Source organism: Meles meles, chromosome 20 (assembly GCF_922984935.1).
Source record: "Meles meles chromosome 20, mMelMel3.1 paternal haplotype, whole genome shotgun sequence".
Classification (NCBI taxonomy): domain Eukaryota; kingdom Metazoa; phylum Chordata; class Mammalia; order Carnivora; family Mustelidae; genus Meles; species Meles meles.
This window is the reverse complement of record NC_060085.1, coordinates 17,521,450-17,548,579: the sequence shown is the minus strand read 5'-3', so window position 1 is coordinate 17,548,579 and position 27,130 is coordinate 17,521,450. Positions and strand designations below refer to the sequence as shown.

The window sequence follows — 27,130 nt, the reverse complement described above, 5'->3', positions numbered from 1 at the left end:
GCAGTGCTGCTGAGGCTCCAGGTCCCCCCCCAAGGCAGCAACAGGCGGACACTGGCCACAGAACAGGGTGGTTTATTACTTTAATAGCAAAGAGCTGAAAAAATGTCAGGTCCCACAAAGGAGCAGAACCTAACCCAAGGCCCGCAAGGCATCTCCACCCCACAGGGGTGCGGGCTGGGCCAGGCAGGGCTGAAGGCAGCAGGAATGGGAATAAGAGACCAGGCCCACCGGAGAGGCCCTGCTAGGATGGGCAGACCGGTGCGGGAGATGTAGTGTAAGGACCGAGCAGGCAAAGCCTATTCAGGTCTTGTTAAGTGTCCAGAGCGGATCCAGAAGGCTGAGGGGGTCATCAGTGGCCTGGGCAGCCCGCAGACCCTGACCATTATGAGCTTGCAGAAAGTTCTGCTTGCTCATCCGCTGCTTTCCTCGTAAGGAGTTGTCCAGAGAGAAGGCCTCAGGAGTTAGGGAGGCCAACAGCTCGAGGGAGGAGGAGGGGGGCCCCAGGCTGGGGGCCTCAGGTACTGGCTGTTCCTCCTCAGGCTGGGGGGCCTCAGGCTGGGGTGAAGAGAGGGGGGGTGGGGAGGAGGGCGGAAGCTGAGTGGACTCTGGGAGGTTGGCTGGTGGCAGGCCCGGGGGCTCTACGGGGCCTGGGATGCTGGCAGCCGGAGAATCCGGGGCCCCAGGAGGCCGGATGCTGAGCTTGGCAATGGTAGCCTGGATGGAGCTGATGGGCACATCCCCGCCGAGGACCAGGTCCTGGGAGTCCTGAGGAAGGTGATTCTGGGAAGACAAAAGTGGGTGAAGACCAGTCTGCAAGGCTGGGGCTCGCCCTGCCAGCCCCAGGGGCTCCTTCCTCACCTTCTGGCTGACGCTGGTGCCAGCCGACAGTCTGCCCGGAGGAGGCACACCATGGCGCTGCAGGACCTGCTCCACATGTCTCACCACTGCCTCTTGGCAGAACCTGAGGTGTAGCTGGAGAGGGCCCTCGGCTCAGTCAGCAGGGCAGGGCCTCGCCACCCAGAGCGGAGGGCCCCTCCCCGGCCCCATCCCACCACCCCCCCGCACCCCCAACCCTTACTTTCTCCTGCAGCATGTGCTTCCTCTGCTGCCGCATGCGCCGCACCAGCCGAGGCAGCTCAGGGATCCCGTTCCCAGCCTCCACCTCCTGCACAGCGGCGTAGAGCAGCGCAAAGGCTCCCGTGCGGCCCACTCCCGAGCTGCGGCAGGAATGGGGTGTAAGCGGGGCCCAGGGCTGAGGCGCTGTGGGGCACGCGGCCACTGCCCGTGGAGCCATACCTGCAGTGCACGACGACGGGCGTGTGCAGGGGCCGCTGGTGTAGGCAGTGCGCGTGCACCTCCTGGATGAAGCGCAGCAGGTTGCCGGGGCTGTCTGGCAGGCCCCTGTGGGTGCGGGCGGGACCCGTGAGCCCGAGCTCAGCGGCCACCCCTATAATGCCCGTGCCTGAGCCCCCCGCCCGCCCGCCCAGGGACAGCAGACGCACAGCTCAGGCCAAGTGGGGAAATGGAGGTGCACGAGTGAGCGCTTGAGGCTCTGGTCCCGGAACTGCAGGCTCAGCACGCGCTCCACGTGGGTCTCAGTGGCCCGAACGCTGCTCAGTGCCAGGCTCAGGGCGCCATGCACCATGGGCTGGCCCCTCTCAGTGGGGAAGTAGCGCGCCACCTTTTGCTGAGGAACCAACAGGCAAGGCAGTAAGGGCTGCTCTGCCGGGGCCCCTCCAGGGCCGCCCCCTCCCCTCGCCCTCTCACCTTCTCCATCTCCGCCTCAGACACCAGCATGACAATGACCGACACCTTCTGCTCATGCACCATGAGCCAGAAGTCTGCGGCCGTACCGGGCAGTGGCGCCTGGGTGGCCACCAAAGGTGGGCAGTAGGGTGAGAGCCCTTCCACGCGGCTGGCGTTGATGTAGTCGTCCTTACCCGAGCGCAGCACCACGCGGTTACTGTCGTAGGGCATGACATCCTGGTGCCGGTTCTTCAGGGAGTAGCAGCGGGCGATGGCAATGGACCGGCCACGGGCGTCGTGTTCCTGGGCATCCTGCAGCTCTCGCCACATGGCGTCCAGGGCCGCCGCGTCCCCCAGCTGGCCTCGAAAAGCCTCCAGCTCCCGCTGCAACTGCTGCAGCCTCTCAGGATGCTCGTAGGGGTCCCGCTCAATGAGCCGCAGGGCCTGTGGGCGGCGGCCCTCGGCCGCGTCCACCTTTGTAGGCTGCAGCAGGGGCTGCCCACCCCCAGGGGGCTGCGTGCTTCCATGCTGGCTCTCCGGGCTAGAGGACAACAGGTCTGCGGCTGCGGTGCCCCGGCGCACACACGGGGGCGGCTCTGCAGCAGAGGGCCGAGGTGGCACTGGGCCAGGCCCCGGTGACGGGGCAGGTGAAGGCACCAGATGGGGGTTGGGAGTGGGCTGGCCAGCAGGTGAGGGGCCCCGGATGGAGAGAGGGGCCGCCTGGGGGCCCAGGGGCCTGGGGGAAGGGGCAGGACCATATGCCAGGGTGGGATGGGGAGACTGAGGTGGACCAGGGGTGGGGAAGGGCAGAGCCCCTGAGTGGGGGGGCAGAGGGTCCTGAGAGGGGCCCGGGTAGAGGGGGGTGTGCAGGGGTGGTGCTGGCTGTCCCAAGACACCAGGTTGAGGGGCAAAAGGGTAGGGAGCTTGTGGGGGGACCCGTCCTGGAGCCTGGGGTGGGAAGAGATTCGGATGCTGGAGTGGAAGGGGCTGCTGGGGGGGCTGGGGCCCAAACGCCACTCCTGCGGGATGGGGCTGGGGCCCAACCCTAGGGGCTGGAAAACCCGGGGGAATCCCAGGAGGAAAGTGGTGCTGGGTGGGGGGAGCTGTGAGGGGCGGCTTGGCTCCCATAGGGTACGTGTAGGGAGCAGGCAGTAGCTGCGGCTGTGGTGGGGGCACCGGGAAGCAGGGCTGGGGAGGAACAGGGCTGGGGTTTGGCCGTGGTGCCGTGTGGCTGGAGATGGGGGCCTGCACACTATCTACAGTGGTGGTGGCAGGCCGAACCCCCATGGCCATCTCAGGGCCTGAGAACTGGGGAGGTGGGGCCGAGGGCAGACCTGCAACTGGCGGGGGGGGCCCTACGCCCCTATAGGGACTGCTCACCACACCATGCTGTGGGGAGGACCGGGGCACAAGGCCCAACTCTGGTGTGTAGGCAGGGGCTGGGTAGAGGGCAGGTCCAGTGGCCATGGCCATTGCAGGGTGGCCTGGGACCTGGGGGGCCCTGGGCTGCAACACCTGGCTGGGGCCTGAGTAGGTACAAGGAGGTACAGGACCTGAGAGATAGTGGGGTGCTGGGCCCACAGAGCTGGGGAAGGGGCTGGGAGGAAAGTGGAGTGGGGTAGCAGTTCCCAAGTAGGTGTCCGGTGGCCGTGGGCCGGCCACCATGTCAGGGGGCAGGCTGCGCAGCTCCTCGGGCAGGTCTCCCGCTTCTGCTGCCTCCCCCTCCTCCCTCCGGGGCAGCAGCGGCTTCGGGGCCGTGGGCCGCGGGGGTGGTTTCTTCTTCAGCTCCCTGTGGGACAAGGTCAGGAAGGAGTGGAGCCAGACTGCCATCGGGGAGCCTGGGTCTGGGCTGGAGCTGCCCCGAGGCTACACCCACCTGTCCAGGAGCTGCTGGCGCGCAGCCTCACGGGCCTGGCAGGTGGACTGCGCCCGCTCCAAGAGAGCAGCCACCTTGCTCTCCAGGTCCGCGTAGAAGTCCTTGCCCTCCTGGGACTTCTTCATCAGGTCCTCATAAGCTTCGTAGGAGGCCACCAGGGTCTGGAGTGTGGAGTTCCACCTGGCGAGCAGAGAAGCCAGCGGCAGGTGAGGAGCAGAGCCAAGCTCCAGGTGGGAGTCTGGGCTGCAGCGCGGGGCTAGGCACTAACTTTTGGTCCAGCTCACTGAGCACCCGCCGCACGGCCGCATACTGCACGTTGGCCTCGGTCAGTGCCCGGAGGACGTTGTCCTGGGCCGCCAGGTTCTGCTCCAGGTACACCCGCAGCTGGTCGTACTTCTTCAGCTGCTCCTCGAACAGCTTCTGAGGAAGGGGGTTGGAGCGTAGGGGACACTCAGGGGCGCGCCGCTTCAGGGGGCAGCCCAGCGTCAGAGACCGGCCCCGGCTCGCCAGCCCCACCTTCATCTCTGAGTGGTCGGTAGTAACCAGCGAGGCCGTGATATCATCCTTCTGGATCAGCTCCCGCAGCTGCTGTTCCAGGGAAACGCGCTGATCCCGCATCTCCTGCACCTTGGCCAGGATGCGCTTCAGGTTCTGCAGCACGGCCTTGTCCTCTGCGAGCAGCAGTGGTCCATGAGACCAGAGGCTCCAGCTCCACGTCCCTCCCCACGGGCACAGGACAGGGGGTCGGGGGGCTCACCCGGGGTGAGGGCTGGCATGGGCAAGGCAGCCCGGACCTGGTCCAGCGGCCCGCTGAGCAGGCGAAGGTTACCCACGTGCAGATTCATGGCCCGGTGCAACTCGCTGTTGGTGAAGGAGGCCTTCTCGTGGACCTCCATGTACTTAGCCCAGTCGCGCCTCACCTCAGCCAGCTCTGCCTTGGAGCCCGCCTGGCCGGCCGCGGCCTGGCCCAGGGCCTCCTGCAGCTTCTGCTCAAGCAGCTCGTCCTCCTCCAGCAGCTCCCTGATGTCCTTCAGGGAGGCTTCCACATCCGTGAACACACCTGAGAGCACTGGGGGGTGTTTGCAGGAGGGGAACAGCTCCTGAGGCAGCCACACCAGGCACCCACCTTGCGCCTGTCCCCAAGAGAGACAGAACCACCCACACAGTCAAGCGACCGCAGGCTCGCTGAGCAGGACAGATGAAGCATGAGGGTGGGTGCTTGCACAACCTCCGTCCTCCGTGGACACCCGAAGTCCGCTGCGGAGGACTTGCGCCACCCAAGTGCTTCTCCCCTTTGCTCACCTTGCATGGACTGGACAAGGTTCCTGACGGTGTCGGGCCGGACACTGAGAGCCGCACACTTCTCCATGAGCTGGGGCGGGATGTGGCTGTACGCATCAAGGTTGTCCACAGTCTCAGGGTCCAGCTGCATTGAATCCATGAACTGACTGGGGGGGGGGGGGGTGGGCAACAGGACCAGGTGGGCACCGACCCAATCCTCCCTCCTTTCATGCGGGTAAGCCCCACCACTGAAAACAGGTCTGAGGTCCTAGCAGAGGCAAATCAGCATCCTGACCTGAGGCACTGCTGAAAACAGTGGGACACAGGAACACTGCCCTCCTAAGCCAGATGGCTGTTCCCCTATAAATCTGGCACCCAAGACCATGCACAGGAAGGGGAAGGCTAGGAAACCTGATGCAAGAAGACATTCACTCTTCCTCTCCCCGTTGCAAGCAGCACTGGGGACCCTGCAGAGGTGCCCCGCACCCACCCCCGCCTCCCAACTCCAGCTCTGCACTCACTCCAGGACCTCATTCTTGTCCTCAATCTTGGCCATCATCTCCCGAAGCAGCTTGGCCTTCTCCTCACTGCCAAAGTGACAAAGCAGGTGCTGGAAGCTAGGTCTTGAGACCTCCCAACCCCATCTGTGCTAAGAACAGCTCAGCCCCTCCCACCCACCTGTAGAGCGAGGAGGCTTCGTGAGCAGCCATAGGTACCAGTTTGGCAAAGATGTCAGGGCCTGTAACAGCAGGGTCTGTGGGGTTCACCGGTAAGGGCTTCACCAAGGGAGCGCCTGGGAGGGAGAGGAAGAACGGTGGAAACCAGGCCCACACAAGCCTCGAGTCTGCCTCTGTTCTATACTCCTGCCTTCATGCCCCCCCCACCAATCCTCAGCCTTCCCTCAGCTCCAGACCTTTTACAGGCTGAAGGGTGTCCAGTGCTGGGACAGCCTCGTGGTAGATGAAGTCATTGTCCTTTTTGGCAGAATTGTACCTGGAGTCAGAGGGGGCAGTGGGGAGTCCAGCAATTAGGCCACCCTCTCAGCTACTGGTGGCTTCCTCCCAACGAGGCAGGCAGAGGACCAAGACCCTTCCCAGCCCAAGACTCACTTTCCGCCAATGACGTCCATAGCAAAGCGCAGTGCGTCCTGCACGGTGTCAGGCTGGCCCTGGAGGAAAGGGATGGGAGGGGGCTCAGCACCAATCAAAGCCAGTGCCAGCACAATCCTCGGCCCCGCAGGCTCACTCCAGGTTCTCTCGGGGCTCTGAGGGTCAGCCAGGCTCTTCCTCAGCTTTACCTTGGCCAACTTGATGGCTTCATTGAGCTTGTCCAGGGCACTCTGGAAATACGCGACCTGTGGGGGGGCAGTAGGCAGAGCCCGGTCCATCCTTTCCTCCTGCAACCCCACTAAGCCCTGCCTGCTCATGAGGTGACCCACTAGAAGACCAAAAGCTTAAGGAAGCAGCCAGGCGAGGCGTCAGTCCAGCCAACAGCACTGAGTCTGGCAGGCCAGCTGGGTCCACTTTACAGCTAGCAGACCCCCAGCCATCCCCACCTCAGTCCCCTGGGGACAAAAGTGAAGCAGACAGGGCAACACAAAAGAAACACCAGGCCTGCAGCTGGGGGGTGGCCAAGGATGTGGGAGTGAGGAGAGCCTCCCCATCCTCTGTCATGGAAGGGAGCCCTCTAGCACCTTGTGAACAAGGTTGGAATCAGTCCGAACCCTCCTCGCCACAGCTCACTCACCCGCTCCCCGAACTTCTGCTGCTCCTCCGCCTGCTTCCCCATGTGCAGCTGGGGGAACAAAGAAGAGACGCTTACTTCCCAGGCGGTGCCCGGCCCGGCCCGCCCCGCCCCAGTGGTCACGGTGCTCGCACATGAGCCACAGCGGCAAAGTAGTAGATCTTCATCTGGACAAGCTTTTTCCAGTCCTTCTGGATCCGGCCCAGCAGTGAGGCGGTGTCAGGGTTCTCCAAGGCCCGGCATGCCTCCTTGTAGTAATCTACTACCTGGGGGCCAGGAAGGGGTTGTGAGTGGGGGGTCAGGAGGAAACTAAAGACCTGCTCTCAGTCCCTTGAGGGCCACCGTCCATCCCTGCCCCTACCTGTGCACTGATGCGGGCCACCAGAAAGCTCTTCCTGTTGTCCAACATGGACTTCTCCAGAAGGCACTCCTGAGCCTGGCCCTGGGCCGACAAATGCAGAGATCTTACTCTTCCCATCAGGGGGACCAGAGAACTCTGTCCTCTCCTCCCACCTTCCCTACTCCAAGAAGCACCCTCCTGCTCTGACCAATCTGCAGCTCAAAAGACCAAAGCCACATCCCCACTGCCATGTGCACAGAGCCGGGTCCAGGATCCGGCGCTGGCTGTCCCCTCCCCTGGACTGAACTGGGCTGCAACGAGGGCCCTCCTCACCAGCATGAGGTTGACATTGAGAGAGAGGATCTGGCGACTCATGTCCACACTGTAGGCCTGAGGGAAGTGCTCACGCAGGTAGGCAAAGGCACCTGCTGCGCACTGGAAATGCGTACAGGAGACCTTCATGCCCTGGGAGGGAAGAAGAGGACGATGGCCAGAGGCAGAGCTAGACAGCTGCCTGTGTGTCCACTCCCATGGGACAGGACACAGACTCTGGAGGCGAAGAATACTTAGCCCCACCCTTATGTCTTGTGTCCTGCCCGCCACTCCTCACCTCCTCAGACACCCGCTTGTCCATGGCCCCCAGCATGGAGTGCAGCGCCCCTGGGGAGTCAGAGGACATGGTGTCAGAGCTAGCCTGGGGCTGCTCCCTGAGTTGCCCGACGCCTTTGTCGAGCGTAAGGCAGGGGAAGACAGGGTCTGAGTACGGGGCAGTTGGTCCAAGAACACCCAGAAGGAGAAACTCCCAAGTCCAGTCAAGCCCCTCAGTGTCTTGCTCTATACCAGGCAGACATGGGGTGGAGGAAGGAGGAACTCCCGTCCACAGCACCCAGCCTCCAGTTCCAGTCTTGAGGCCCCAGGGATGCCTACACAGCACCTGGACTCCCCAGGCTTCTCCCTTGAGCCACACTGAGGCTAAGTCGTCAGGGCTGATAGCAGGGCCAGTTGAGGCCAGCCTTGTTCTCCCGATTGGAACAGCCCAGAGCCACTGGGGGGGTTAGAGCTGTCCAGTCAAAGAGCGGTCACAGCTCCTGGCCAGAGCACACAGCAGCACCACCACGTGGCAGAAGCGGAGCTTCTCCCCCTGCAGTGTGCCCATGGCCCAGGAAAGAGGTGCTGGGAGAGCTATGGGGAAGGTGGTGGAGGGGTCGGAACCGAAGGGTCTTCTGTCCATGAGCCCACTGCCTTTGTAGATTTCTGCTGAGCTGAGATCCTAGGTTGGCAGAGCTGAGAGGTAGGCCCATGGGGAAAGGGTTAGGCAGCTCACCAAGGTTGTAGAGAATGCAAGCCTGCTCGTATTTGATGTCCTCATGGGCCACAGACTTGCCAGAGAAGATCTCGGTCCTGCAGACATGGCACCCCCATCATCTTAAGGGAAGGAGCTGGCCAAAGCCTTGAGGCCAGGTGAGAGGACCAGCCACCCCAGTTAGGTCAGAGGCTTAAGGAGACCACACCAAGCCACCCCCGTCCTCTGTGGCAAGGAAAAGGGGAGGGGGCTGGGGAGGGGACTGGGGAAGGGGAGGGGACATCCCCACCATCCAAAGACTGTGGGCCGGCCCAGGCTCCCTCCGGGCATCCCCCCCCCAGCCCTGCCTGCCAGCTCTCACCAGGTGACAGGAACGGCGGCCTCCTGGCCCGAGCCCATGGGAACCCGACTCTGCAGGTAGTGGAGCTGGCCCAGGTACTTGCGGAGCACACTGCAGCCCTCAAAGTCCCGTGGGACACGGACAGCGTTCTGGAGGGCGGATGGGAGAAGCGGTCCCGCCATCACTTGAGGTAGAGTACAGGCAGGTCTGTCTGCCCATAGAGGCCCCAGGGAGAAATCTGCATCTGAGACAGAGACTGCACACTCCGACGGATCCAGAGAAAGCCACGGCTAAGGCTGCAGCTGTTCAACCACCGCCCCGCCAGCCGGGGCTGGCTGAGTTGGTCCCACCTTCCCGGAAGGCAGTTCTACAACAGGCATTAAAAATGTTCATGTACCTGACGCTGACCCATGGTTCTGTGTCTAGAACATACAGTAAAAGATACGCAGAGAAGCAAATGCTTGATGAGCACACGCGGATATTCATCACAGCGTTATTAACGGGATCACATACTGCACGCCACCGAAGAGGACTGTTTAAGTAAATTATGTCAAGGTCACCCCCAAGAGAGAACACAGCCACAAAGACTGAAGACGAGAGTCTCTATTACGTTTAGATGTTCATGACTTATTTATTGAGCCAAAAAAGAAAGGTTAACAGATGAGCAGTATAGTTTCATTTATGTGAAATCGTATAGATACTGACAGCCAACTAGGTATATAAACAAAGATAAAGATTCTAGAAGGTTATCCACCAAACCGTTAAGTAAATACCACTGGGTAACAGGGTTTAAGTAACTTATCCTATTCTATCCATACATACAGAGACATCTGTTTCTTTGTACCATTTACTCATTAATTGAACACTTTCACTTTTTTCCTTTAAAAATTTTTTAAAATTTAAATCAATTAACATATGGCGGATTATTAGTTTCAGAGGCAGAGGTCAGTGACTCATCAGCTGCACACAACACTCAGTGCTCATTACATCACGGGCCCTCCTTAATGCTCATCAGCCAGTTACCTCATCCCACCCAGCCCTCCCCCACTTTCACTTTTTAATAAAAAACAATAAAGCTATTCCCATTTGGGGGAAATAAAAGCAGATGAACCCTGCACTCAAAGCAGGGTTCAAAACAAAGAAGCAGGTGCACAAAACAAAGAAGGGACAGGCTAGAAGCACTGTGCACACCCTCACCCCACCTGCTGGAGAGAACCACAGCACCCCACTGCTTCCTGGGGACTTCAGCAGCCATCGGGCCCAATGGAGGGCTGACCAGCACCGGCTAGCAGAAACCCTCCTTGGAGGACACCACACTCCACAGCCCAGCTCAAGTCCTCTACCTGGGATGCTCTCAGAAGGAAGGGCGGGGCTACTTCCCCAGTCCCACTTGACAGCACTCCCCAGTGTCTCTGGCTCCTCTCTGAGCAGGAATGTACACTCCCTCCAGAGCCAGCTTCCAGAGGACCCCAAACAAGGATCAGGCAGGTTCACGGCCTTACCGCCATGGGACACACCCCTCAGGCCAGGCCTTCTGGAATCCAGTCACTACCCACTCCCCATCAGAACTGCTGCCAGAATCAAATGCCACACGGACTCAACATCTTCCTTTAGGCCGACCCATCTGTCAAAGTGGAGCCACATCCTCAGCAGGCACCTCTCTGAAACAACAGGGTCCATGTGCTACCTACGCAGTTTTTTTTAATATTCACTAAAGCATATACAGAAAGATTAAAGCAGAAAACATTTGTCTTTGTGCTTCCTAAAACCATCTTTGGGAAACAATGGAAGCAACCCTCCCTCCAAGCGACACAACTCCATCACACTTTTCATCTTTCAATCCGGACCCCCAACCCTACCCCCACCCCCCGCCGGGCTCTGCATGGGGAGCAGCTAGGCAGAACCAGAGCGGCTGAGCCAACAGCAGAGAGGAAAGGAAGCTTTGAGACCGCACCACTCCCACCAGCCCCTCCCGCCAACAAGCCCTTCACCTGCCTGCCAGCTTTATGCTCTATAAATCAAGAACTGATCTCAGAGTTGCAGCCGGAAGGTCTTCCTGGAGACAATTCTTCCAGCCCCTGCTTTATAGATGAGGATACTGAGGCCAGATCACCAACAGAGGATCTCCTACAACTCCCCAAATTTTATCTGCCTTCCATTTCCAAGGAGCGCCTGGGTAGGTCAGTCGGTTGAGCATCAGACTCTTGGTTTCCGCTCAGATCATGATCTCAGGGTTGTGGGGTCAAGTCCCGCCCTGAGCTCTGTGCTCAGGGCAGTCTGCTTGAGATTCTCCCTCTGGCCCTCCCCAATCTTGAGCTCGTGCTCTCTCTCTTTTGCTCCTGCCCTGCCCACGCATGCATGTTCTCTCTCCCTCCCTCTCAAATAAATAAATACGTCTTTAAAAAAAAAAAAAAGATCTGCAATGGACTCCTGTGTGGCTCCCTTAATTGGAGCCTTCCACTGTTGAAACTCCTGGGCCAGTTTTTCCAAAGTAAAATAAGCCACCTGGCACCTGGCCTTGGTAACGCTGTCTTCGCAATGCTGTAGGCAGTACCGCGGCTCCTCGCCTGAGAACCAAGCCTGCGTCAGCTCTTCTAGCTCTGGATCCCACAGCCGCTGCCCCACTATGTCTTTGATGAGCCACCATGTGCACGGCTGGGACCACACCAACTCGGGAGGCAGCGGGAGGTGTCAGTAAGTCACATGGAAGCATGAAGGCCTCACCCTGAACTGCCAGATGAAAGCCCCATTCTAGCGTCACGCTTCCCGGATCCATCCATCATGACGCTTCTCTTTTACCGGGCACCTTGTTGTTGTTTTTCTCCCCCCACCCCAACCCCATGCCGGCTGCAGGAACATGAACTCAAGTACTATCGGAAAAAAACGATTAACAAAATAAATTGCTCAGGGCACCTGACTGGCTCAGTCGGAGGAGTGTGCAACTCTTGATCTTGGGGTCACAAGTATGAGCCCCACAGTGGATGCAGTGATCAATTAAAAGTTAAAAAAAAAACAAATTGCTCAACTGCTTTTCTCCACACTAACTGGAACAGGTGGAAAATATAAAAGGGGGAAGGACACTTAAGACAGCAACAACAATTAAAAAAAAAGTCTAGGAGCACCTGGGTGGCTCAGTTGTTAAGCATCTGCCTTTGCTTGGGTCACAGATCCCAGGGTCCTGGGATGGAGCCCCAGATCAGGCTCCCAGCTTTTCCCTCTGCCTGCCACTCCCCCTGCTTGTGCCTGCAGTCTCTCTTGCTCTCTGTCAAATAAATAAAACCTTTAATTTAAAAAAATGCTTTATGACTAAAAAATGCTAGCCATCACCTAAGCTTTCAGTGAGTTGTGACCTTTTTGCTGGTGGAAGGTCTTGCCACAATACTGATAATTAATCAAGGTCGTGGTCGCAGGCAGCTGTGGCAATTTCTTAAGTATGGTAAGTGAAGTCTGCCCATGGATTTGCTCTTCCTTTTACAACTGATTTCTCTGGAGCATGTGATGCTGTTTGAGAACATTTTACCCACAGCAGAGCTTCTTTCAAAATTGAAGTCCGTCTTCTCAAATCATGCTGCTACTTTATCAATGCAGTTTACGTGACACTCTAAATCCTTTGTTGTCATTTCAATAACTTCAGAGCACCTTCACCAGGAACAGATTCTAGCTCAAGAAACCACTTTTCTTTGCTCTCCGTAAGAAGCAACGCGTCTGGTCAAATTTTATCATGAGATTGCAGCAACTTAGTCTTATCTTCAGACTCCTCTTCTAGTTCAAGTTCTCTTGCTGTTTTTACCACACCTGTGGGGACTTTCTCCTCTGAAGTCTTGAATCCCTCAAAGTCCTCCATGAGGGCTGGAACCCACTTTTTCCAAACTCCTATTCATGTTGATAACCTCTTCCCATAAATCACCACTGTTCTGAATGGCATCTAAAATGATGAATCGTTTCCAAAAGGTATTCAACTGAGTTTACCCAGATCAGAGGAATCATCACCTATGCAGCTACAGCCTTATGAAATGCATTTCTTAAGGAATAAGCCTGCAGGCCAAAATGAGCTGCAGAATGGATGTTGTGTTAGCAGCATGGAAACAACATTTATCTCATACATTTCCATCAGTGCTCTTGGGTGACCATGTGCATTGTCAATGAGCAGTCATATCTTGAAAGGAATCTTCTCTTCCTGAGCAGTGGGTCTTTTTTTTTTTTTTTTTTTTAATATTTTATTTATTTGACAGAGAGAAATCACAACTAGGCAGAGAGGCAGGCAGAGAGAGGAGGAAGCATGCTCCCTGCGGAGCAGAGAGCCTGATGTGGGGCTCGATCCCAGGACTCTGGGATCATGACCTGAGCCGAAGGCAGAGGCTTTAACCCACTGAGCCACCCAGGCGCCCCCTGAGCAGTGGGTCTTAACAGGAGCCTTAAAATATTTAGTAAACTACAGGGGCACCTGGGTGGCTCAGTGGGTTAAGCCTCTGCTCTTCGGCTCAGGTCATGATCTCAGGGTCCTAGGATCGAGCTCCGCATCGGGCTCTCTGCTCAGCAAGGAGCCTGCTTCCCCCTCTCTCTCTGCCTGCCTCTTTGCCTACTTGTGATCTCTCTCTCTCTGTCAAATAAGTAAATAAAATCTTTTTTAAAAATTTAGCAAACTACATTGTAAACACATGTACTGCCATCCGGACTTTGTTGTTCCATTTCTAAACTACTGGCAGAGAGTAGAATTAGTATAATTCTTCAGGGCCCTAGGATTTTCAGAACAGTAAATGAGCACTGGCTTCAACTTCACAGTCACCAGCTGCAAGAGAGTCAGCCTGTCTTTTGAAGCTCTGAAGCCAGGCACTGACTTCCATCTTCAGCCATGAAAGTCCTGGATGGCACTTTCCGGTATAAAAGGTGGTCTCACCACACTGAAAGTCTGTTGTGCAGTGTAGCCACCTGCACGAATTATCTTCTAGATCCCCTGCTGCAGCTTCTCCATCAGCACCTGCTGCTTCACCCTGTACTCTGTTTTGTTTTTATAGATTTTATATATTTATTTATTTATTTGAGAGAGACAGAGAGAGAACAAGCAGGGGGAGGGGCAAAGGGAGAGGGAGAAGGGGAAGCAGACTCCTCGCTGAGCAGGGAGCCCAATGAGGGACTCGATCCCAGGACCCTGAGATCATGACCTGCGCCAAAGGCAGACACTTCACCATTTGAGCCACCCAGGCGCCCCTCACCTTATACTTCGATGTTAGGGAGATGGCTTCTTAAACCTCATGAACCAACCACCGCTGGCTTCAGACTTTCCTTCGGCAGCCTCCTCAGCTTTCTGAGCCTTCACAGAATTGAAGAGTCATGGTCTTGCTCTGGGCTAGGTTTTGGCTTAAGGGAATGTTGTGGCTGTTGTGATTTTTTAACAAGATCACTCAAACTTCCTCCACACCAGCCACTGCTGATGTGGTTTGGTTACCATTCATGTGCTCACCAGAGTAAAAATGAAATTTCCTTCAAGAACTTTTCCTCTGCATTCACAACTGGGCTAACGGGTACAACAGCCTACCTTGGATTTCAACCTCTCTTCCTCACTAAGCTTAATCATTTTCAGCTTCTGATTTAAAATGAAAATGTGCAACTCTTCCTTTCACTTGAACACTTAGAGACTGTTGTAAGGTTACTAACTGGCCTAATATGAATACTGTTGTGTTTCACGGGAACAGGGAGACCCGAGGAGAGAGGGAAAGACAGGGGAACAGCTGGCTGGTAGAGCAGTCAGAACACCCCCAACACTTACCAATTAAATTTACATGCTTAGATGGGGTTTATGGTGCCCCCAAACCACGGCAATAGTAACCTTGAAAATCACTGACCACAGCTCACCCCAGAAAATATAAATATGAAAAAGTTTACAATATTGTGAGAATTACCAAAATGTGACAGAGAGACACAAAGTGAACAACTGCTGCCAGAAAAACGGAACCAAAAGACTTGCTCCACGCAGGACCGTCACAAACCTTCAATTTGTAAAAAAACACAGTACCTAGGGGAGCCTGGCTGGCTCAGTCAGTGGAGCATACAACTTTTGATCTTAGGGTTGTGGGTTCGAGCCCCACATTGGGTGCAGAGATTACTTTAAAAAATAAATAAATAACAAACACACAGGGGCACCTGGGCGGCTCGGTCGTTAAGCATTTATCTTCGGCTCAGCTCATGATCTCAGGGTCCCGGGATTGAGCCCCACACCAGGCTCCCTGCTCGGTGGGAGGCCTGCTTCTCCCTCTCCCACTCCCTCTACTTCTGTTCCCTTTCTCACTGTCTCTCTCGGTGTCAAATAAATAAATAAAACATTAAAAAAAAAACAACAAAAAGCAGGGGCGCCTGGGTGGCTCAGTGGGTTAAAGCCTCTACCTTCGGCTCGGGTCATGATCTCAGGGTCCTGGGATTGAGCCCTGCATTGGACTCTCTGCTCACAGGGAGCCTGCTTCCCCCCGCCCCTCTCTGCCTGCCTCTCTGCCTTGAGATCTCTGTCTGTCAAATAAAAAAAAAAAAAAAAAAAAAGGCAAAAAACAAACACATATGGTATCTGTGAAATGTAATAAAGCCTATCTAAGTCTAGGAGAAAAATGCACAGAAGACACTGGCAAGTCCTAAAAGGATATATAACACATTAACGGCTGTGAAAACTTACTATTAACCAAAAAAACTGAAAATTAAAATTAAATACCCTTTTCACCTAATGCCAGACTGCTAGAACTGCAAAGTAGCAGCAGGAGTAGGGGGTGGAAATGAAAGCAAGTGCATCCTCTTCACCCACTAATTCCTACAGAAACAATCCCAGAAGTGGTCAAGCATACACAGACACGGCTTATACTTACAATGGGGAAATGGAAATAACCGAATGTTCTCTGACACCAGACTATTAAATCACGTGCAATGCAATGATCACAGGATGTTACAAATAATATGGTTCTATGTTCACTGATACAGAAACAAACCCACAACATATTAAATGAAGAAAGTAGACTATGTAGGCTGTGTAGGCAGTGTAGGGTCCTACTGTGCTTCTATACAGTATACACAGCTGACCCTTGAACACTGTGGGGTTCAGCGTGCTGATCTCCCAAGCAGTCAAAAATCCACTATGGGGCGCCTGGGTGGCTCAGTGGATTAAGCCACTGCCTTCGGCTCAGGTCATGATCTCAGGGTCCTGGGATCGAGCCCCACATCGGGCTCTCTGCTCTGCGGGGAGCCTGCTTCCTCCTCTCTCTCTGCCTGCCTCTCTGCCTACTTGTGATCTCTCTCTCTGTCAAATAAATAAATAAATAAATTTAAAAAAAAAATCCAGTATAATTTTTGACTTCCCCAAAACTTAACCACTAATAAGCCTACTGCTGGCCAGAAGCCTCAGTGGTTAACATGGTCAGTTAACACATATTTTTTATATTATACACATTATATATTGTATTCTTATAATAAAGTAAGCTACAGAAAAGGAAATGTTAAATCACAAGGAAAATACATTTATAGTACTGTACTACAAAACCTGCATATAAGTGGACCCACGCAGTTCAAACCCATGTTGTTCAAGGATCAACTACACATAAAATTATAAAATATATATTCAAAAATTTGTGAGGATTAAGTTTTTTTTGGTTTTAAGCATTTTCAAATTTCTCTATCATTGAGTCAGCTGCTTTAAAGAGAAAAAAATATTACACTAAAATAAGAACACAGACGGGGCCTGGGTGGCTCTGTGGGTTAAAGCCTTTGCCTTCCGCTCAGGTCATGATCTTAGGGGTGGCTCTGTGGGTTAAAGCCTTTGCCTTCCGCTCAGGTCATGATCTTAGGGTCCTGGGATCAAGCGCTGCATTGGACTCTCTGCTCAGCAGGGAGCCTGCTTCCCCCCGCCCCTCTCTGCCTGCCTCTCTGCCTACTTGAGATCTCTGTCTGTCAAATAAATAAGCAAAATCTTTATAAATAAATAAATAAGAACAGTTCCAGGTGGCTTCTTTACCTCCCTATCAAACCTGTCCCATTCACAAGTGCATAAAAGTACTGTCCTACCTGTCTAAGCAACTCCAGCTTCTTCAGTTCCTCATTGTAGGCTTCTGGGTTCTCTCCGTAATTCTTTAGGACAAACTAGAGGGAGGGAGAAAGAGAAAATGTAAACCATGAACACAGAACACTCCCCTGCTCTCACTCCTGCTCTGAGCCCTTGGCAGTCACCAGTCTAGATCCACAACCACGAGCCTATCTCCTGGACCACTGGAACTCTACCTCAATAACGGGGTAGCACTAAGATGTTGACATGGGAGCCTCTACCTTTGAGCTAAATGGGAAATATGACTGGACCACCCTATGTGAACACGCTGGCTGGTCTTCATCAGGCTGAGCCCTCTCTGTAAAGTCCAGGACTCTGGCAGCTCAGGAAGCTGGGGAACTTAGTGGCTGAAACAGGATCCCACTGAGCATCCCAAAAGAGGCCACCAATTCAAGCCTCCCTCCAGGACTGGAACTTGCTGTGTTCTGGGATCACAACCATATTCCTAACCCAACAACAAATGTAGGCAAGACATACCAAACAAGAGTGGGAGTGCAAAGCCTTCTTCGCCAGCTGTCCTGGCTAGAGAAGGGCACTGCAGTACAAATGATTTACATCGTTCTTACCTTGAAGAAAGGCCCACAGGTGTGTGATGGGAATGATCCACATAGGAGAAGGAAAAATCAGTGCCCACATCAGAGAGGGGACTGGCATGCCTGGCCCCAAAGCACTCAACTACCTCAGGAGCGGACTCTCTCGGAAATGAGCACACTCATCAGTCTGGAGGCATAGCCTGGACCAAAAGAGCCCCTGTCCATCTAAGATCAGCAGACTAAGGCCACTGAAGAGGAAGCCTGTTGCGGTACCTGCTGCCAGCGTTGGCAATCTGGGGCCGGGGGGCAGATATACCCATTCCACAAACACTAAGACATTGATGCCCACCTCACAGGTTCCCTAAGGCCCAAACCAAAGTTGTGAAGCGGTGAAGGAAGCTAAAAAGGCTGAAGAGAGGTGGCCAGCTCTCTCCAGTAGCACACTCACACAGCGTCTGTGGCCCACTCACCTGCTCTGAGGTCCCTTCCCGGAACCTATGCCACACAGCTGAGGCATTAACCATGTGGGAACCCAGGCCATGTGATAGCTCCTACCTGCCCCGGCAGGGAAAGGGAGAGGAGGGACAGGCAGAGGGGAGGCTCCTGCTGAGCTTTTTTCAGCATCAACCAGTCACATTCCCAAACCTCCAACCCCGACCCTCTTCTGTTGGTTTTACCTCCTGCAAGACCCATGTGTCCATAAGCTCTATTCTCACCCCTTCAAATCTACCCCTCACCTAGAGGCCAGAGTTCTCTTTCTAGCAAAATCCACTGTCACTCCTAACTTCAAAGCCTTCTGAAACACATACCCAGCTAGGGGAAAAAAAAACCAAAACCCAAACATACTTTTCTCAGGACAGTGAGATTATGAGAAATAACTGAGTTGCAATCTAAAGAGAAAAATCGTAATGTGAAAAGGATGTGTGACAATGGCTCCCCAAAGCCTCCAAAACCAAAGGTAATTTCCTGGGCACAGAGTTCACGGCTCTTCACAATCACTCCCAACAGCCTTCAAGGACTGTCTTCTAGCAACTCCTGGCGACCCCCAGCCACCAGGCTTGTGGAACTGCTGCTCTCAGGTCTCAATGCTTGTTCTCATGTTGTCCCCTCTTCTCTATTAAGACTCAGCTGAGACGTCATTTCCTTGAACTTCGGCTGCTGCTCTACCTACATTCTAAACATGCCTTCACCAGACTGTGCCTGACATAGTGGCAGGGTGCAGCCAGCGACACCCATCCAACCCCCATCAAACAATGAGTCATCAAACACCCTTCCAACCCCCACCAAGCATCGGAAATGGTAGGGGCCTTACTAGCTGTTTTAGATACTCAGCAAAAGGGTGTGTTTACAGGAAATGCAGAGAATGGATGAACAAACTGAAAATACTAAAAGGAGACACTCAAGAAAATTCCGAAGATGAGACATTTTGCCCAACAGTTAACCTACTCTCTGGAAAAAAATCAATGTCATGTGAGTGCGGCTGAACAAGAGACTAGTCTAGATTCTAAAAGATTAAAGCAACAGAACTAAATACAATATGAGAACCTTGACTGAATCTGAATTGGGGGGGAAGTCATAAAAATATTTCGGGGGGGGGAGTCTGGCTGGCTCAGAGGGGAGAACATGTGACTCTTGATCTTGGGGCTGTAAGTTGGAGCCCCATGTTGGGTGTAGAGATTACTTAAAAATAAAATCTTTAAAAAAATGCTTTGGGGACAATAGGTAAAATTTTAATATATATTATGGTAGAAAATTTTTGTAGACTTTCTTATGTGTGACGATAATATGGTTACACAGGAGGATGTGCTGAGATGTACACAACTTACTTTCAAAGCTTTGTGGGATATATACATATACACTCACGGGTGTGTGTGTATAAAGACAAAACAAGAACACACAAAGTGAAATCAAACTTTTTTTTTTAATATTTTATTTATTTATTTGAGAGACACAGATAGGGATAGAGAGCATGAGCAAGGGAGAAGGAGAAGCAGGCTCTCCGCTGAGCAGGCAGCCCAATGCGGGGCTTGGCAATGCGGGGTTAAGGCAGATGCTTAACCGACGGGAGTCACCCAGGTGCTCCCTGAAATCAAACTCTTTACAGTTGCAGAGCTCAGAAGAGAGTCTGCTCAGGATCTGAAGCTCCTGACAGACCCCGAGAAAAGGCCCAGCAGCAAATAGACCTCGAACCCTGCCACCACAGACCAGGAGCAAAAAACTAGAAGGCAACAACAGGACACCAGTGCACCTACACAACCAACAGCGAGTTAGGGTTGAACCAGAGAACCTCCAGAGCCTGAGCCGGCTCTGGAGCAGCTGGCCATCCTTTCCTGGGGGAACAAAAAGACCTACGGACAGGTCTATGTTAATTGAGAGCATGTCCAGGGATCAAAGCCACTGGGGGAGAGGCGGGTATAAAAAAGGAAAGGAAGGAGTTACAAGCGCAAAATAGTAAGAGAATGGAAAGGCCATCTCCAGAGAGAAAGATCAATGTGATGTCAAGACCTCTAATAGGAACTCACATGCATTAATTCTTGATTCTCACAAGCTTATGAGTTAGAGTATTTCCATATTACAGGTGAGAAAAATGAGGACCAGATTAATTATACAATTATTTGTAGCAGCTGAAGCTCACCTAAATTAAGTGGAAGAGATGGACCTAAACCAAGGTTTGTCTGATTCCAATGTCTATGCTATTTCCATGATACTACTATTCTCTTTAACTGAGCAACAAATGGCACAGAATTTTGTATGCAAACATTCATCCTAGGTCCTGCCATTCTTTTACAGATTGTAAAAATGGGAACCAGAGGGGCACCTGGGTGGCTCAGTGGGTTAAAGCCTCTGCCTTCAGCTCAAGTCATGATCCCAGGGTCCTGGGATTGAGCCCCAGATCGGGCTGCTTGGTGGGGAGGCTGCTTCTTCCTCTCTCTCTGCCTGCCTCTCTGCCTACTTGAGATCTGTCTGTCAAATAAATAAATAAAATCTTTAAAAAAAAAAAAAAAAAAAGAGAGAGAACCAGAGATTAGCAATGGCAGTGCTGGAACCCCAAGTCAGGTTTCCTGACTCCTGACCCAGGGATATTCCATTTGTATCTCTTTCTCTTCTATTAGCATGATCCCATTCTTCTGTGTCTGTGTCCCCCCTCCCCACCAGGCCGTGGGGGTGTTTAACTTTTGCTCTTAATTTGATACATCTTGGAATTCCATGGTGCTAATTAAAGCAATAAGCCAAGAAAAAAGAGAATAAAAGGCACACATGTGTTAACATTACCTTTGTCCACCACACACTTATCCCACCTCCCCCCCGCAGGATTTACTCAAATATGAGGCATTCCTTGGGCTGGTCCATGGAAACACACATAAAACTAAGTCCCACACAGAGGAGTGTTAATAATTACAACATATGCTTTGCTACTGAATTTCAAATGAGATTAATTTTATTCAGAGAAAGAAGTTTTATTGCCCCTTGATGTCAGCAAGCCTAAAACCAAATTACAAGCCAACAGCACCGAGGATGAGAACAGAGTGACCAGAGTGACCCTACACTCAAGGAATCTCTCCCACATCTCTTCTAACAACACCAGCAAGGATAACTCAAGTTACATCTCCTGGCAGGTGTTAGAACTAGACTAGGTCATTCAACCAACACTTGTGAAGCACTCTCCACACAAAAGTATTTATTACTTCCCGAGTAAAGGAAAGAATCTGGAGTGAAATGGATACAGGTTTTTGGTGTATGAGACTAAAGTCAGAAAGATGACCTGGACAATGCAAGTCATCTGCTCTTGGAGCCATTTGGCTTTAAAACACAAGTGGGCAGACAGGTTTGGTGACTCCAAATCTGTGATAAGAGAAAAGCCAGGTCACCACCAGAGGTAACCGGCAACGTCCCATGCTCCCCACTGCTGAGGAGGCAGGGTCCCCTTTTAGGCCCCTGGCTGTCTCATTTTCTTTTCTGTGTATGTGGCAAGTACTTCAAAGGAGTCAGCTATCGAGAAGAGGGAGAAAAACTCCACAAACCTAAACATCAGGCACTACAAGTGAGATGAACCATAAGAAGAGGTAGTAAGAGTGTGCACTCTGTGCCGCAGGTCAACTGAGCATTAAGACCTGACTGATTTTGGAGGAGTGTGGTACAACAGCCAGATAGCTGAAGGGGCCCGGAGGACATAGAGTTCAACCTGAATAATGAACAGGAGGAAAGGAATTCCAGTAAGGACCAGAGCAAGAACAATGACCAGATGTGGAAGGAAAAGAGGCTGACAGTTCCTACAGGAGAGGCCTGGGAGAACGAATTAGAGAGAAGGAGGCTGAAGCCAGTGGTGGTAGGCCTTGAATAGCAGGCAGTTTCTTTGGAGGAATGTGATGGAAAAGTGGAGATTTAGAGATCAATCCAGCCAGAGTGGGAGGAGAGGGGAGGCCAAGAAACCACTCAGCTGGCAGGATGGCTACCACATGATACATCTGCCCTTGAGGAAGAGTTACTATGTGGATCATCAGAAGATAAGCTCCAGAGGTGCCTGGGTGGCTCAGTCTGTTCCGCGTCTGCCTTTGGCTCGGGTCATGATCCCACAGTCCTGGGACAGAGCCCTACATCGGTCTCCCTGCTCAGCGGGAGTCCCCCTGCTTGTGTTCCCACTTTTGCTATGTCTCTCTCTCTGTCAAATGAGTAAATAAAATCTAAAAAAAAAAAAAAAAAGATAATCTCCATGAAAGCAGGGATTTTTGTCATTACATACAGCCCTGACTTCCCAGGGCTGGCACATACAGTCACTCAATAACTATTTGTTCAATAAATGAATCCGAGATGGATGTTAACACCTAAGTCCAAGTGAGCTTGACTTAAGCTCTAGTGCAGTTGATTAAGGGCAGGTGTTTGGGACCGGAAGAGGAAACAACTTCAAATACCAACACTTGTCACCAAATCACTCGGTGATGTAGAGTACAAATCAGCCTACCTCAGCTTCCAGTGAGTCAGCACTCTGGGCTCCACAGCACAGGTAAGAAAGTGCAGAGACAGCAGCATTTTCCCACTCAAAAATTATGTGGGCCCCAGTATCCCAACCTAAAGTCTGGCACTGCAGTCCCAAACCAGCTTGCTGTTCTCCTGGCTCTTACTTCATGTTATTCCATAACTGAAGGCATATTCATTAAGAGAAAAAACCAATACTAACTATTAAGAAAGAGCTTTTCAACAGCCCAGGCCTTACAAAGAAACAAACCCTTTAGCTATCTGGAAAACTCCTATTCATCCTTCAAAGCCCACCAAGCCTCCTTAGGCTGGTACTTCATACACTGCATATACTCTTCCACTGATACTGCCATTTAATTTTTAAACTTTCTTTACTAAACTGAACTCCATGAAAGAAAAAAAAAAAAGAATTGTCTCTTATTCATCTGTATTACCAAGGTAATAGTGCTCAACAGGTTGACCTCAACAGAACCCATTTTTACCCCAGTATCCTAAATTAAATTCCATCTCTCAGCTCCAAATCACTGGTGAAGGTTCCCACAGCTGAGAGAAAGGGTAGAAGAGGACAAGCATACGAATGGCAGAGGGGCTCTAGGGTTGGGGAGAGGAGTCCGGGTCAGGAAGAGTTCCCAGGCTCAAGTGGTTTCTGAGTCTCCCTCAGGCAGAGTTCTAGGGTACCGTGAGGAAGCCCAGCCTACCCACACACTGCTATTCCTTTTCAGTGGGTTCTTACAATCTTAACCTATCAAATAAATGGCATATCTTTCCCAACCCCAAAGAAGAGGAAACAAAGAAAAAAACAAAGACTATTCATGTCTAGGAAATGAATAGTTTCTTTAGCATTTGAGACCACCTGAGGCTGAATGGCTAATGAGCAACTCTCATGGAGGCTCAGAGAGCCTTCCAGAAACTTATTACTCACAAAAAACCCTGTTGGTTAGGTAAGAGTGACCAGAGTATCAAAGGCTAAGTTCCAACAAAAATATCTCCTAGGATTTTTTGGGCTAAGACTTTATCCACTGGATTTCCATAAATTTATGGTCACCATGTCTAAATTCCCTCTCAAATGTCATCCAGTCATTTGAGAAACATTTTCCTGAATGCCCAACTATCTAGAGGGGACCTCACTAGGCTTTGAGGACAAGGAGATGCTTCTCTGGTCACTTAGAATTGAATAGTTAAAACACAGCACACATACTAACATCGGGAAAAGAATGGAAAAAAGGATTCAGAGAAGAGAAAGATTCATCCAGATGAAAGGATTAAAGAATGCTTTTGGAAGAGAAAGAACTTAAACTGGGCCTTGAAAGATGGACAGAACCAATATACAGAAATTAAAGAGGGGCCCCATCCCCATCCCACAGGACAAAGAAGGGAGTTCTTCTGGGTGCGAGGAATTCCACAACCAAAGGCACAGAAGAGCAAAACACAGAGAATGTTAAGAGAACAGCAAATGGCTGACTGTGAACAGAATCTGTATCAGAGATACATAGATCAAGCATACCAAAAGCCGCCAAAAAATACTGAAAGGGCTGGGGTTGGTCAGGGAGAACTCTAAATGGGTTAGGGCTGAATGAGAAAACAAAGGAGTTTTGTTGTGTTTTAGAAAAATTCATCCAACTGAACTTGCCTGAAAGAGCAGATGGAGAGAATAGCAGAGTCTGGGAAAGAGCTAACAAAATTCTTCAGGTTTAGATTAATCTAATTTCCTGTCTTTACAAATGAGGAAACAAGTGCCCAAAGAAGTTTAGTTTAATGATGGAATCAAAGGAATTCAATCTGTTACTGGTAGTGTAAAGAGAGGAAGGGAAACCCAGTGCTAGGTGGCCCTCCCCAAGGCTGATGTCTCAGAAGGCACCTGAAGCTCATTCCACACGCCTGGCCCCTGTGCCAGCCCCACCTGATCTTGCCAGAGCTCCCCTTGCCTCCATCACCAGACCTGCCTGTCTCCCCCATCCAACTGAACGTTCAACACAGCAACTGCTAAGGTTTCTCCGGGAGCTACAGGCTCCTCTCCCCTCCAGGCGGTTAAGAAAAGCAGTAACCCTTCCAAAAATGACAAGGAACAGGATCTTTTGGTCCAAGGGGGCTCCCGAACATGGTTCTTCGCAAGAGCCCAGAGACAACTGCACCAACTGTCAGAGAGACCACAATCGCAGAGGTCAGTCATACCTCTGGCTCCCACCTTCAAAACACACACGCGGAGCCACAGCCCCGAAGTCCGTCCTGGACGGACCGCGCACCTAAGGTACAGGTCAACGAGACGCCCAGGGAAGCCCGCCTCTCCCCGCGGGGCGGTCCCGGCGTGGAGGAGGGGCGAGCCGAACTAGGTCCGGAGCGTCAACGCGAGGAAGTGCGGTGCCTCAGTGGGAACCGCAGTTGGCCCGGAGCAGAAGTCGGAAAGCCGGTTTCGACGAGACTGTGGGTATTAGCCCCAAGCGGGCGAAGAGGGGACAGGAATGTCTGCGGGGGGTGGGCCAGGCTAAGGAAATCCACCGGAGGCCCCTCCTGGCCTCACCCAACCCCGCGACTAGGGCCTAGGGAGATGATGGACGCGCAGGGGGCGTCACGCGCTGGCAGACGGCGCTACGCGGGAGAGGTGGGGGCTGTGGGGGAAGCACTTACCTTCTTCACGGCCGGCTGGAAGAGGAAGTCACCAGCCTCCTTCAGGTCCAGCCAGATCATGGGCATGCGGGGTACGGCCTCCATGGCGGCTGGCACCCGCCGGCCACCGGGCCGCTGCCCTAGCTGCCCCAGCTGCTGCCTCAGCCGCTGCCTCAGCCGCGTGCCCCGCCCCTCTGCGCCGGAAGTCACTTGTCACGCGGGGATGAAAATTGGCCGCAGGGCCTGCTGGGAGATGCAGTCCCCGCCTGCGCAGTCTTTAGGGCTAGGCTCAGTTGCCGTTGCGCACGCTCAGTTTCCTTCGCAGGAAGGGCGCGGAGGGCGAATCTCCTGCCCCTCACCCCCCGCGAAAGGGTTTCTGGGAGTGATAGTCTTCATTCACTTAGCTGCGAAGCTGGTGGCGGTTGGCGTTCTCTTCTGTGGCGGGGCGGATCTGCGGGCCTGGCTTCAGCCCCCGCGCTCCCGCGCTCCTGTGTCGGGGCGGGGAGGGCGTTAGAGACCTCGCCCATTAGCTTGTAGCCGCAAATAGAGTCGCGGAACACGGAGGACAGGGGCAGGGCGGGTGCTGTGATAGAGATAACGTGATGGGTGGGCCGCGCAAAAGAGGAGACTTGGAAACAGCCCTGAGGGAGGGACCTCCTGGCCAGGTGGGAGATGGGGCTAAGAAGAGAGCAGCGGGTTTTATCCCAGGTTGCAGAGATTTGAGACAAAGAAGTGACTAGTTAGAGACTAGTGCACTCCGCCCAGCCTGAAAGGCCCGGGACTGCCTAAGGGGCTGAGGTATCCACTTCTGATCGGAAAAGAACGCCTCGCTAGAGTGCAAAAGCTAAGAGCCATGTGGGTTGATGGGCTGGGGTGAATATGTGTGGCCACGTGAATACCTAGGATGCCCAGACTGAAGGGGGAACCACAAAATAGAGAAGTTAACCTCTAGAGGGGTGACATGTAGAGCTGGAATTTAGAAATCATGTATGTGTTACCCGTCTTTATAAATAAGATGGAGAGACAAACCATAAGTGACTGTTAATCTCACAAAACAAACTGAGGGTTGCTGGGGGGAGGGGGGGTTAGGAGAGGGGGGAGGGGAGTTATGGACATTGGGGAGGGTATGTGCTATGGTGAGTGCTGTGAAGTGTGTAAACCTGGCGATTCACAGACCTGTACCCCTGGGGATAAAAATACATTATATGTTTATAAAAAAATAAGAAATAAATAAAAAATTTAAAAAAAAATAAGATAGAGAATGGTTTAGAGATCCTAAAAGCAAAAGTCGAAGCTGGGAAGCCAGTGAGAATCTTTTTGTAGTCTTCCAGAACACTGGTGATGCTGGGTTGGGGCAGAGGGAGGTAAAAAGTGGGCACATTTGAGAAACATTTTGGAGAAAAAAGTGTCACAGCTTGGGATGGATGGTTGTAGGGGTATGAGAATGTCAAAGATGATTTCCAAGTTTCCATTTGGTACAGTTGGGTGGCTGCAGGAACACTTATTGACGTGAAAACAGGAAGAGCAAAAGCTCAGTTCTGTCTACTGTTAAGCTTTGAGCCATTTAAGAAGAGATGTAAAGGAGAACATGGGAAGTGGTGTCTGGGCTCACAAGAGAGGATTCACCCACAATGCCGGACCCAGTTTGACCCCAAATCTTGTAAGACTCAGTCAAGGGCCTACCTTCCTATCAGCGGGAGTTAGAGCAAAAGAAAATGCAAGCACAGCAGTGTTCCTGTTATTCACAATAGCCAAAAGGTGGAAACAAACCAAATGTCCATCAGTGGATGAATGGATAAACAAAATGTGGCAAATACATACCCTGGACTGTTACTCAGCTGTAAAAAGGAAGGGAATTCTGACACCTGCTAGGATAGCAATGAACTTGAAGGCATTATGTTGAGAAAGAATGGAGAACAAATAGGACAAATATGGGGGCACCTATAAATTGGTGCATTAATTCACTAGGGCTGCCGTAACAAAGTATCATAGACTGACCGGCTTTAACAACAGAAATTAATTTTTTCACAATTCCAGAGGCCCCAAGACTGAGATGAAGATCTTAGCACGGTTGGTTTCTTCTGAGCCCTCGCTCTGTTTGTAGATGGGTGTCCTCTACCTGCATCTCCACTTGGTCTTCTCTCTGTGCATGTCTGTGTCTTAATCTAAGACAAGGGCCCACTGTCATGAACCCATGTTAACATAATTACCTCTTTCTCCAAATACAGCTACACTCTGAGCTACTGGGGGTTAGTACTTGAATATATGAATTTGAGGGAAACACATTTCACCCCATAACACAGGGTCAGTGAGATA

The 27,130-nt window shown here is 52.4% G+C and overlaps 1 protein-coding gene across 2 annotated transcripts; it reads right to left on the bottom strand.

The window, feature by feature from the left end:
* Window positions 1–62: 62 nt before the first annotated feature.
* Window positions 63–25,136, bottom strand: PTPN23 (protein tyrosine phosphatase non-receptor type 23). 2 transcript variants are annotated; one of them, XM_045991174.1, is made up of 25 exons: window positions 24,836–25,136; window positions 16,667–16,741; window positions 8,651–8,778; window positions 8,311–8,387; window positions 7,597–7,646; window positions 7,320–7,451; window positions 7,008–7,088; window positions 6,781–6,912; window positions 6,650–6,697; window positions 6,201–6,257; window positions 6,013–6,071; window positions 5,817–5,896; window positions 5,582–5,696; window positions 5,425–5,490; window positions 4,925–5,070; window positions 4,380–4,691; window positions 4,139–4,293; window positions 3,891–4,042; window positions 3,623–3,802; window positions 1,768–3,535; window positions 1,503–1,687; window positions 1,297–1,401; window positions 1,079–1,217; window positions 859–972; window positions 63–780 (listed from the first exon to the last, which is right to left on the bottom strand). In XM_045991174.1, the coding sequence occupies exons 1-25, from the start codon at window positions 24,917–24,919 to the stop codon at window positions 301–303; spliced, it is 4,920 nt and encodes a 1,639-aa protein (XP_045847130.1). In that variant the 5' UTR covers window positions 24,920–25,136; the 3' UTR covers window positions 63–300. The 2 variants fall into 2 exon arrangements, with proteins under 2 accessions (XP_045847130.1, XP_045847131.1); XM_045991175.1 differs by lacking the exon at window positions 24,836–25,136 and having other exon boundaries at window positions 8,651–8,873.
* Window positions 25,137–27,130: the final 1,994 nt, after the last annotated feature.

Bases quoted from the DNA above. Each gene is read 5' to 3' on its own strand.
- PTPN23 (XM_045991174.1), bottom strand. From the start codon at position 24,919: ATGGAGGCCGTACCCCGCATGCCCATGATCTGGCTGGACCTGAAGGAG. The intron at 7,089-7,319 runs GTGAGGAGGGCC...TTGTCGGCCCAG, and splicing joins TCAATGTCAACCTCATGCTG to GGCCAGGCTCAGGAGTGCCT. The intron at 6,698-6,780 runs GTGCGAGCACCG...TTGTTCCCCCAG, and splicing joins ACTTTGCCGCTGTGGCTCAT to CTGCACATGGGGAAGCAGGC.